This window comes from Crinia signifera, chromosome 1, assembly GCF_055691185.1.
Source record: "Crinia signifera chromosome 1, ASM5569118v1, whole genome shotgun sequence".
NCBI lineage: Eukaryota > Metazoa > Chordata > Amphibia > Anura > Myobatrachidae > Crinia > Crinia signifera.
This window is the reverse complement of record NC_139217.1, coordinates 391,424,754-391,437,890: the sequence shown is the minus strand read 5'-3', so window position 1 is coordinate 391,437,890 and position 13,137 is coordinate 391,424,754. Positions and strand designations below refer to the sequence as shown.

Genomic DNA, 13,137 nt, shown 5'->3' with positions numbered 1-13,137 from the left:
TTTTACACAGGGATGTATTATAACCGTAGTTCCAGCACTAGGACTTTTAACTATTTCAGTATTGGGGATACTGGGAACTACCCGGCACACTTCAGCGCATACACTGCCATAGTGCTCAGTGACTGTTCCCCATCCTGAACTCTGAGACTCTGCAGTGATTCAGCAAGCTAACTGCATACTGCAGTCACAGGACTCTCTCCAGGCTTCAGTGCTCCTCATTGCACATCGGAGCCGGTTTTTATGGTCCCCCAGTCTTAGGCAATTTACAGCTCTGCAGCCTAGTTAGTGCTGTGGTGTTGGGGTCTAGGCTTCCATTCCCCAGCATGCTGCAGTCCAGAACAGTGTTCTAGCTGCAAGACTCTTAATTTACACTGCACCAGGGATGACTGCATACAGCTAGACTAGGTCCGAGCTGTGGTATACCTAGTCTCAGCAATGTTAGTTTGTGTGCCAGGACTTTGCTGTCTGTACTTGCTGAGTGTGACAGTTGGCATACTTTGGACAGAGTTGAGGTAAGCAGGTAAGACTATTTTAAGTATTTTTAAACACATGGACCTGGCGCCAGTAATTAGCGCTGATTGGTCTTTTTGAAAATGGCACTGCCGCTACTTGAACCGCAGGAATGAGGCTCACCGCAACAAGCATGCATTCTGTTCTACTCCTTTAAGGCCAGCTTGAAAAGTGATAACATTGAGAGTGATAAACCATCCATTACGCTTCTAACTGCCATGTCACAGGCTGTGTTTGAAAAATGACATAACTGTGTTAATACTTAGTGCTACACCTATTGATTGTACAGTTTATGACGATGTGATGAGTGAATCTCAATTGAATAATAAAGACAGAAATCTGTTGTAAGGTACAAGTATGTGTGTGTTTTTATTGAGCTTAGAATGTATGGAGTCCTGGTTAGCTACACAGGAATAGGCCAGCGGGGTAACACTCTAGTATGGCCCCGAACCGGGGATTTAGGGTGTCTTTTTGGGGACCCCTATGTAAGCATAGGTCCCTCACCTGGGACTTATGTCCACAGTAGGTGACCGCAGCGGTCTCTGGTGGGGCAGGGGTGGGGGATAGGGAATAGGAACGCTAAGTAGCGTTATGATGTAGTAATAAAATTGGGGGGTTTTCAATATAGGGGGAAAAAAGGAAAGAAAAAATGTAAGTGTATTAAAAGAAATGTCACTAATTACATTAATTTGGAAGTGTCTATGGTACAATCACAATGTCTCCCTAGACCAATATTCAATTAATTTGAGCGCTGTTGTCCACATCTATCACGTATGAAAAATGACAGGAAGGAGCTGATTGGTGGGTGGTTTATCATTCTCCATTTTATCACTTTTCAAGCTTAGTACATCTCGCCCTGTGTATGAAGATTGACTTCCAAGACATGAACATTGGCCCTTATTCAGATCTGATTGCAGTACAAATTTGTTTGGAAAATGGGCAAAACCATGTGCACATGGAGAATGATAAACCACCCACCAATCAGCTCCTTCCTGTCATTTTTCATACGTGATAGATGTGGACAACAGCGCTCAAATTAATTGAATATTGGTCTAGGGAGACATTGTGATTGTACCATAGACATTTCCAAATTGATGAACTCTTTATTTTTTAGGAGACATCAGTGACATTTCTTTTGATACTTGCATTTTTTTCTTTCCTTTTTTTCCCCCTACATTGAAAACCCCCCAATTTTATTACTACATCATAACGCTACTTATCTGAATAAGGGCCATTGTGCGTTAGCCATACATGACATTTTAAGGTGACGCGGATACCTGTGAAGCCCGCGAAGGGACGCGTTTACCTGTGAAGGTATCCGCGTCCCCTCGCGGGGCTCGCCACGCTTCGGGCTCGGTGGCTCGCTGCGCTCGCCACACTATTCTGTTCTCAACTCCACGCCGACGTGGATAGTGGGGTATGAAAAGGTCGTAGGACGCGTACCGCCGCCCCTCGCGGGCTCTCTGTGCTCGCCACGCTTCGGGTTGACGTTGATCGTGGGGTGGCGTTAACAATTGTGGGGGCCATTTCACACTTCAGGGTGGCTATTTGGCCTCTGTGGGCCATTTAACATTGTTTCCTATGGAAAAATCGGGTCAATTGAGGCATTGAACATGAAAATCGGGTCAATTGAGACATTTAACATTGTTCCCTATGCGATGCCCACGATCAAAATCGTGGGCGCCGTGCTAGGTAAAGAGTACCAAATCAAGTACTAGTGCTCAGAGGAGAAATCTGCTTCCCCTCTTTGCACCAAATTGTAATTTGCTGTAAAACGCCATTGCTGTGAAAATAGCGTTCTAGAGAGTATGCAACACAATGCGACTAGGATGCACTTTCATATCTGTTTGCGCCTGCATTTCTAGCAGATGCAGCTTTTTTATCCCAGTGAAAAAGAGAACCCCTATAATACTGAATTGTACATTACAACTTAAATCAGTGTCACTTGTGAAACCTGTGTCATTTTATTTGTGGGTAACTGAATATGTCTATAATGCTCCTGATATTTCCATACTCCCATTTCACAGCACTAAACCACAGATTTTGCTCATGTCGCCATTGGCGATACCCACCTCAGTGTGGCAGCCAGGCTGACCATGCTCCTCTGCGGCATTTTGAATTTGGCACCTAGCCAATAACCACTCACGATCTGGCAGCCAATCAGAATCTGCAAGCAGTGACTGGCTCATGTCAGGCACCAAATAAAAAATGCAGGCAGCTGCCCCTGATTGGCTGCAGGTCTGTGATCCTTGGTTAACTCATGACCAGCACCTAATTTAAATCTATGCCTCAGCTGCTTTTTACCAGTGTTGAGAGCATTTAAGATGTGTACACAAGGTGAGATTTTGTGTTACTATAAATATATAGTCAAAATCGAATGGACATTGAACGGTTTTCAGCCTTATTCAATGCCTATTCGATCCTGATGCACGCTCCAGTTTAGTGTAAATTGAAAAGTAAAATAGACTCTATAAGCACAACTGTCTAAATCGAATGCGTTTTGCTTGCCGGCTCATGTGTACACGCTTTTACACAACACAATGCTGCAATGCAATGTAATGATACATTGTATCCACCGTACTCTCTCCTGGGACCATAGTCTTCCACATTGTTAAGATGATGCAATTGTGTGCTATAGTGTGTCTCCCTGGTGACTTAAGTTCTTCTTTGTTTCAGCCATGTGTTATCTATTATATGAATTCTGAAAATAGCATTTTATAATTTATTTATTAGGTTTCTTATATAGTGCACACCTATTCCGCAGCGCTTTACAGATAATATTTGAACATTCACATCAGTCCCTGCCCCAGTGGAGCTTACAATCTATGATGCAATTAGTACTGTTAGTCAGCCTCCAGAACAACAGATATATTCTGAAGAAATCCGATGGGTGCGGGTTAATCGTTGTCTACATTACCTATGTTCTCCTGCATTACCTATGTTCTACATTACCTATGTTCTCCTGCATATATATATCTATATATCCCCAATTCATAAATGGAAATCATTCACTGTAGAAATGTAGTTTCCCCATTATCAGAGTTCTAGATTTTTAATGGTGGTCTTATTGCAAGAAGATAATTCTCCCAACAGTTGTATGCCATTTTTTTCTGCTGGAATAGAGCCCAGGCAGTTGTTTCCTTGATTCAGAGACATTGTGGTGGTAGTTATTGCCTTGTGGTGGTAGCTACTTCCTGTAAGGCCATGGTGATACCATCAAGTGATGCAAACAGGATTGAGTTGGGTGAATAGCCTTTTATATCGATAGGGCATACCTTCAAGCATGTCCAACTAGTAATGCACCAAATCCAAAACATTCTGTGATGTGACATTATCACTGTGCTCCTTTCAACTTCAGCAGCTGATCCCTTTTAGATGCAAAAATCTGATCACACTGCGCTCCTCAATGTTTGACCCATGTTTCTACCAACCCTGCCATCATACAACTGATGTTGGGACAGTATAAATGATATGAGAAGCAGTCTAATGGCTGTGAGGGAAAGCTGTGGTCTGCCTACTCTGGCCTGGCGGTAAAATCGAGAACATTACACATGGGAGAAGTCCTTACATATTGAACTACTCTCGTACATATGGTCTAGTAATGTAGACTGTAGTTAAAAGAAGGGAAAGATTTTTTACTAAAGCTATATTCCTAGGCCTTTTTTTTTTTTTTAAGAGTTACTGTAAGTGTAAAAATGGGAGTAGTTTGCTTGATATTGTCGGTGGATGAGTTCATTAGACCATTTACTTTACGCAATAATTACTCGAAAGAGTTAGATTTCATATCATGTGGGTGTTTTATGTTGGGCAGTTTAGATTGATCGTAGTTAGGCATTTGTAAAAGCAGCGTTTTGGAGGCCAAGCAAACTTTCTGCTAAGGTGTGGGAAAGACATAAGAATTCTGCCTGGGTCAATCACATTATGGTATGTTATGGTATGTTAAATTATGGTATGTTAAATTTAGAGTCGAAACTGCCGACGGCAGTTTCCGACTGATTTAGGTCGTAAGGGGTTCCGACCTATTCAATATTGGCTGTTCCAGGTGGATTGCGGAATAGCCGTGGATCCAACTACTTTTGATGGAAATGTGGGCAAACCCAACAGGTTTTGACCCCCGTTTCTGGCAATCTCAATCAGACATAAAATAATACGGATTGAGGCAGGGAGGATGAAGTTGGGTGAGCAGCAGCTCACCCGGCGCCTTCCTCACACCCGCCTCCTGCTCCCTCCTCACCGTTCCACCTCTAACCATCGCTCACTCATCGCCCGCTGTCTGATTTGGCTCCGTTTCCGACCTGTCGGTAAAAAAAGCAGCCAGAAATGAATAGGTCGGAACCCTTTCTTTTTGTCAAGACAGCAGTTCCGACTGTAATTGAATACACCCACATATGTTTAGAAGGTAAAGGGGAAAGTCAGGGTTACCACAAACAGGTATATAGAGGATTGACGTACTTGTGAAAGTCCTTTATTTGGCTATTGCTCTGCAGGCATAAATACACATATTTTTTATATAAATCAACAGTATTTGTTATGGTCATAGAAACACTTGATTTGGAGAGAAAATGTCCATTATTTGTTTTATAATGTATCCCCAATAATATTACTATTTTCTAGAGATCCAATGATTGCATGGCTACAGTGGCTACTTTATTTACTTTCCTTAAGCTCTGGGACTCTCTCTATTGACCTTTGGCAAACACCACGTTTGTTCATCTATATGTAAAAGCAGCAAATGAAAATTCTATTTTTTTATGTTTTCCTCTGGGATAACTGTGAAGGCAGTAAATCAGAAAAAATGGGTTTACTCTGTATTGAAATGTAATATAGTGGAGAAAACGGGACATCCTTTTTTATTTGCACTTAGGTACCCTGTTAAGACTCCAACCTTTTAACTGGTTTGTTTGCCCTTATTTGTCATTCAATTGCAGCTGCCGAGAGCAGTTAGCACCCAGGCATTGAGTGGAGCAGGATTATTGAGGATGGTAAACAAGGCTGCGGATGCTGTCAACAAAATGACAATCAAGATGAATGAATCGGATGCAGTAAGAGCTGATTTTTTTTGAACTGTATAATGATGGCCTTACGAGGTTAAACAATTTCATTTTAAGCTTGTAGAAGTAGAAAATAAGATAATTTACCTATTGACTCTATTCTCTTTGGTCCATTGACCTACACAGTTGAATGTAAGCTTGTCAAACACTAGTAAATCTAATATAACATAGTTTTTGTTCCTTGATAAATTGGCCTTTTTCATTTTTTTTTCCCCATACTGTCAGTGGTTTGAAGAAAAGCAGCAGCAATTTGAAAATCTAGATCAACAACTTAGGAAACTGCATGCAAATGTTGAAGCCTTGGTGTGCCACCGCAAAGGTTTGTGCATTCTCTTTCAAGTGTGCGTCTGCACAATAGTTATAACACTAATAAAATGTTTTGATACATTTTTTCAAAAAAGGTCTAATATATTAATGTACCATAAGGAATTAATTAGGTCCCTAATATAAAATGTATTCGGTACTTATGTATTATCTGGGCTGCCGATTTTTTTATTGTATGCCTTAAGTTAAGGCATACATTCAGATGCGATGCGATGCGATATCGCATCGCATACGACCATATCGCATATATTGCACCCGATTTTTCCATAGGATTCAATGTTAAAATGGACTGAGTCCATTTTAACATGGAATTCAATGGGAAAAAGGGGTCCTTTTCATACCCCTACTATCCAAGTGGGCATGGAGTTGGATATAAACCTGTGGCGAGCGTAGCGAGCCACCGAGCCCGAAGCGTGGCGAGCGAAGTGACGGTATTCTGTGTCCCCTCGCGGGGCTCGCCACGCTTCAGGCTCTGTGGCTCGCTACGCTCGCCACAGGTTTATATCCAACTCCATGCCCACTCAGTCCATTTTAACATTGAATCCTATGGAAAAATCGGGTGCATCGCATGCGATATGGTCGGATGCGATGCGATAGACCCGATTTCAAAATCGGCAGCCCAGTTCGTACATAAGTACCATGTATTCTTTATAAGGATAACACTTATAAACACATCTTGGCATTTGGAGCAAAGTGTACGAGGTGCGTGTGTTTGTGTATTTTATGTATAAAACACACACTCACCCTAAGGGTTAAAAGTGCCCATACATGGTACAATTTCGGGGTGCGATGATATGCACACTCCCGCACACATTCCATCGCACAGCTCAAAAAGTGTTGCACATACTTTTTTGGACTAGATTGCATCTCATTGCATTGCAAAACGTATGCAAATTGCATACAATTATTTTACTGTTTATGGGCACCTTAAGTAAATTGCTGCAATTTTGTAGACTGTGCTGCTATAAGTGGTTCTAAAGGTGCCCATACATGGTGCATTTGCACTGTGCGATGTGATGTGCACTCCTGCGGGCATCTCATCGGACAGTACAAAAAGTCTGTGCTGCACATACTTTTTGTACTGCCTTCTGAACGCATCGCACGCAAATCGCATGCAAAAGTCATACGTTGAGATGCGATCCAGCCCATAACAGGTGCGATCATCACACCATGTATGGGCACCTTGACGCTATTGAAATCCATGTGGTATATTTACTTTTTTTTTTTAAATGTATTTAGAAAATAATGACAACATGCAATCTCTTAAGCCCTGTATACACATTATCGCTGGCTAAATGGTCGCTTAGTGACTATATCACCAGTGTGTTTTTTTGTGTCGTGAGAGATAAATCTCTAGAAGCGTGCCGCCGCAGCCAGCCCTTAATGGCGCTGATCGCGGGAGCATGCTCCTGTAATTATGGCTAAAAATTGCTGTTTGCTGGTGCATTATGCAATTTGCACCAGCAATTAGACAGAATAGCTTGCAATTTTCAGCCAAATTCGCTGGTCGCTGATGGTACACGGTGCAATATGGTGATATTAAGCCAAAATTGCTCAATGTCTACACACCTTTATTTTTCACAGTATTTTTGTTTTCATTTATTAAAAATGTTACTGTGTGTGTGTGTGTGTTTATATATTTCCTATAAAACACCCTTCCAGAAAACAACATTCTGGTAGGATGTTCTATGTGGTCCCCACAAAGGACTAATACATTGCTAGGGCCGGGCAGCGGCTGACATAGTGCTCAATGGCATTGCCCGGCCCGAGGACACAGAGTGGTGTTTTTTTTTAGGTAGCGCTCCCCCTAAAAAAGGCCACAACTGAAGGGGTTGAAATTGCTCCCGTGCGAAGTCAGCTTGCTAGTATTTGTTATAATTTAGATGTAATTAATTAGGGATTGGGGGAGGGGGGGGAGAGAGTAACCCTGTGTGTGCACTTGTGTATATTAGTGTCCGATGTATTATGTCAGTATGATGTAGATATATTCAGACAATTTTTTCCTTACTAGTTTGAAAGAAAATCCCATCACTATTGTGTAATGTTAATGTTTAAGATAATCCTGGTCTAGCTATTTCCTTTGTTACTGCTTGTGTACCTACTGGTAATGCCAGTAATGCAGAGCCTGCAGGCTATTGCTGCCAGCCCAGACCCTCTGCAGTTTGTCTCTCTGGAAAATGAGGACCATAGGTTCATAAACCATAGTGGAACACTCCTAAATTGAGAGCTGTAATTGATTTATATGGGCCACAGCACCTCCATTATTTGCTCTACAGTTTTATCAATGTCTTGGTATATTTTACCTGTAATAATTAATGCGTGTCAATTTTGATGTTGCATGCTGTATTGACTGTACTCTAATAACAATAAATGGTTTGCATCTTACTTGCTCTCCTTTATAGAGCTGTCCCTTAATACGGCTGCATTTGCAAAGAGTGCTGCCATGCTGGGAAACTCTGAGGATCACACCGCTTTGTCCCGAGCATTGTCCCAGCTTGCTGAGGTAGAAGAGAAGATTGACCAGCTACACCAAGAGCAGGCATTTGCTGACTTTTACGTGTTTTCAGAACTTTTATGTGACTATATTCGACTTATTGCTGCTGTTAAGGTAAGTTTACTGTAATAGGTGCAGTGTACCTGTTTCTTCACGTTGTCCGACACCCAGCATGATAAAGCTTCTATGAGGGTTAACAAGGGGTGCCATGGGGATAACATGCTCATTGCTGTGGGGAATTATCCCTCCTCCTCCCTGCCGTAACCATCCGTGGTAACGGTAACAGCCAGGCAGATAAGTTCACCGGGCTGTATGAGAGCAGGTCCACTGCGCAGTGGCGTATCTATAAATTTTGCTCCCCCGCACATGGCAACAGTGAAATTTAAATGAATTATATGTATCCCTTTCCCCTGACACATCTCTCCCGCTGAGGCCATAACCCTGAGGCAACTCTCCTCCTGGCACCATACTCCTGGTGCAGCTCTCCCCATGATGCCATACTAGCATAGCTCTGCTCCTGTGCCATATCCCTGACCCAGCTCTCCCGCTGATGCCATTCTCCCCCTGGCGCCATTCCCAATGCCCCTGATGCAGCTCTCCCCCCCCCTGACGCCATACTGGACGCAGCTCTGACCCTCATCTCCCCCAGGCCCTCACAGCTCAAACACTTCTTAACTCAATTAATGCAGCTCTCTCCTCACACACTTGACTCAGGAGTGGGCAGCTCTGTTGCTCGGCAGTGGGGCGGCTCTCGTGCTCAGCGGTGCAGTGGCTCGATTCACGGCAGTGGGGCGGCTCGGTTCGCGGCAGAGCTGCCAGGGCAGGCAGAGCAGCTACAGCATTAGTTACCCCACTGGCTATTTCGAAACTCGCGCTAGATCTGAGCTAACGGCGGTCTGACAGACAATCAGGAGCCACCGCTGCCACTCCTGATTGGCTGCCAAACCGCAAGCTGTGATTGGCACCAAATGCTGTGGTGGACCTGCTCTTTAGGAATGGACATCGGTGCTCTCATACTGCAGTGCCGGGTAGATTAATGGCCTCATTGCCTGGCTGTTACGTGCACCCGACCATGACCAGATTCTGCTTCCTCTCAAGAAATTCTGGTCGCCAGGAAGCAGAATCTGGCCCCCGGGGTTTGTCGAGCCCTGATGTATGCTGTTTCAGTCTCAGGGTGGTGTTCTGACAACGGAAATAGCGCCCGCCACCTACCGCATTGAAGGTGGATTTCAACAAAACAGATCGAATTTTGATACCAGTATGATCTGTTTTGTTGGAAACTCCCCACTTTTTCGGCAATAAGCAGGCGGAACATTGAATTCTGCCTGTCGAGTTGCAGGCGAGCGGACCGGAAACCGCCCGGGATTCAGACTGTCGGGACGTTCCGACAGTCAGAATCCCACATTGAATAACCCCCGTAAGATGTCACATCAAGTTAATCAGTACAATCCTAGTTAATTTGTTTAGTTGCTTTCAGTTTTATTTGTATGAATAAGATGCACATTTTGAGTAGAAAAAAACATTTGGGTCAAATTCATCCAGGCTGGCACACTGCGGCTGAAGCCCAAGTGTATTAGAACCCATCTTATATCTTTCTTGAATTTGTGTGTGTGTGTGTGTGTGTGTGTGTACATGTGGTAGGGAATATAGATTGTAAGCTCCACTGGGGCAGGGACTGATGTGAATGTTCAAATATTCTCTGTAAACCACTGCAGAATATGTATGCACTATGTAAGAAGTAAAGCTGTCTATAAATAGGCTTTTCGCTCAAGTTTAGCAGACCTTTGTTTTTAATACTACACAGTATATATTTACTCACATCTATTATTCCCAATCTAATAAGTGAGTCTTTTTACTCTTGCAGGGTGTTTTTGACCAACGAATGAAGTGCTGGCAAAAATGGCAAGATGCCCAAATGAATCTACAGAAGAAGCGTGAGGCAGAAGCCAAGCTTCAGATTGCCAACAAGCCTGACAAACTCCAGCAGGCAAAAGATGAAATCAAAGAGGTATATTTTATGTTTCAGAACATTGTTGAGACTGTACGTTTGTATTTGTGTGTGTGTGTGTGTGTGTGTATGCGCTCAGGCTGTCCTTACTCTGAGAGACTTAGTGTGGAGCCTATTATGTGCAAGAGTAGCCAGCAGCACCTAACCAAGGGCACTAAAGCTGCTGCCAGCGTAACACTATTTGATCTTACATGTAATGGCAACAACAGAAATTGATAAAATGCACTTAGGTTTTTATTTTTTTTAATACTGTTTATATTAATTGCTAAAGTGGTCTGGATATTTAATCTCCAATGAAATCTGCATCTACAGTGACCTGTGTGGCCCCTAGTTAATGTTTAGAACTTGAACTAGTGGGTGTTCTGCTGCAGGATGATCTTCAGGCAAGCCTTTTGATTTGTGGATGTGACATGTCATGTGCTTGTCAGTGACCCGTGTCTTTGTGAAGCAAAATGTTTGAAACAATGAATTTTTGATCATTTCTTTCCTATGCTTCATTAAGGAGATTGAAGAGGTAGGATACACTTCATCATAATAATCATTAACTTTGCTCACTAGAGAACTGTGTTTGGAGTTGGTGTTTTTGGTACTTGCATCTATAGGAATACATACAGTTCACGGGCAGACAGGATGCCGGTGATCAAAACCCTAACCCACCCCCTCCCCGAAGCCTAACCCTAACATTTCCACCCCTTGAGATCAGGATGCCGGCAGATGGGATTCCGGCATTGGCATCCTCATGGATGTTGAGATGCCGGCACCTTGGGTTGGGTTGCCCACGTCTGTATTCTGACTGCCACTTTGCCGGGATGTTGACCACCTCCCCATCACTGCTATCTATCTTTACCACGATATCTTGAGTGTAAATCATTTGTGACCTTCTGTGTGTCCTACTTGTTACATTTTAGGGTGGTTATTAGGCTGCTGCTTTTTTATTACTGTGAGTATTTTAATAAAGCATTTTATAATAGATTTTTTTTCCTATACTGGGTTTTTTGGCATGGGATATGTTAAACTATTTTTTTTACATTTAGCTTTTTGAAACACCGTTCCTGTCAGAAGTCGGTCTCAACAGTGTACAAAATACACAGGAAATGATAGTTTTAAGGTTTTTTTTTTTTTTTACTACATGAAAATAGATGGACATGTGTTAAAAAAAAGAGGTGCTGCTGGTTCCTCTTTAAGCTATGGGTGAAAGACCTAGGTATACACCTATTTACAAAATAAAATACACACCTGAGCTTGTTCAACTGGTTCCCCAAATTGCCATGTATACAATCTTTAGGAGCGTTTCTTATGTGCTGTATACGCTGTTTATACACTTTTCATTGATTAACTAATTTAAGAAAGTTATTTAGAATGGTTTATCATAGACTCCTTTTCACCACTACGATAAAATCCTAACATGAATTGTTTTCACATTATTTCAAGTACAAAATATTATGTTAGAGGGTACATTGTTCCTAGGCTGTGAGTGTGTGTAGCGTGACAGTCATTTACTACAACATAATGAAAGCAGTATGTTTGGGCCTGAACATTTAGACTTGTGACATCTGTCTCCTGGTAGTCTAGCAGTCGACCATATCATGTAATCCTAAATTCCCGGCGGTGACCTATCTACTTATATTGGGTACACACTGGAGCGACGGGCATTCATTCCAACATCAGAACTAATGCCCTGGAGTCCATCGTCTGTGTACACTTCAGAACAATTTTTATGAAGGAGGGAACAATCATGTTCTGTCCTTTATAAGGACGCTAGTGATATTGCTAGGTTTGACGTGCACCAACAATCACTTGTACACACTGAGCGATGTAACCGTTTTGTTATAAAAGGACAGATCAGCCTGACATCGCTCCAGTGTGTACCCAGCTTTTGAAGTGTGTACCCAGTTAGTTCTATATAATATATACTACTTATAGGTGGACCCAAATAATTCACATTTTTTTGTTAAATGAAGAGCAATAACAAAGAAATACAGGCTAGGTTGACTTTCACATTTCATCTTATCTCATACTATGGGGAGGGGGGTGAGAGATTTCCCAAACCTCGGAGCAAGATAGAGTCAGTAGTTGAATATAGCAAACAGCTTCTGACATTTTTCTAGCACAATCTGTAAAATTACAGTTACAGGCTGATAGCTTGGTACTTTATCTCTCTCCATCACTTTATAAATCTTCCCCTCAGAGAAGTCGGCGGTGATTTGCTCTCCACCCCCCTTCAGCCGCTCGGGACCCGATCCCAGAAAAGCCTACTCTCCCCAGAAGCAATCAAAGAGATTGCTTGTGCATCATAGGCTCCGGTGATGTGCACTGGACCGTGCATCTTATCAGATCAGCTGTCATTCACCTGCAATTTGGGCTCTTCCTGCTATTGATCACTGCAACTGTTGGAAAACAGCCCAAATTGCATAGTGTATGGGGGCCTTCAGATTGGAGAACTGGCAGTCTGTTAGATTTCAGGTGTTTTGCCCCTCTGTTCTCCTCCAGAAGGCTGCCCAATACAGGCAGCCAGTAGTAGCAATGACCATTAAATTGTTAATATGCCAACAGTAATTATACTACCTAATAAGCCACCAACCATGGTAATACACACTAAAATAGTAGCATTTGTTGTATTGCACTATAACTACATTTCCGTGTGTTTTCCAAAGTTATTAGCCACATATGAGAGAAGCCCACATTACAGGTATACACTTGAATTGCCATTATAATATTGGCAGTGGTAGGTAGTATCCAGCAGTAAGGAT

The 13,137-nt window shown here is 42.5% G+C and overlaps 1 protein-coding gene across 1 annotated transcript in view; it reads left to right on the top strand.

Annotated features, from left to right (window-relative positions):
• Positions 1 to 13,137, top strand: part of SNX2 (sorting nexin 2) — a 54,783-nt gene that overhangs the window by 35,199 nt on the left and 6,447 nt on the right. The window contains exons 9-12 of the mRNA XM_083151586.1: positions 5,439 to 5,552; positions 5,787 to 5,880; positions 8,288 to 8,493; positions 10,244 to 10,387. Coding sequence (XP_083007712.1) covers positions 5,439 to 5,552; positions 5,787 to 5,880; positions 8,288 to 8,493; positions 10,244 to 10,387 — 558 coding nt within the window. The remainder of the gene's footprint in view (positions 1 to 5,438; positions 5,553 to 5,786; positions 5,881 to 8,287; positions 8,494 to 10,243; positions 10,388 to 13,137) is intronic.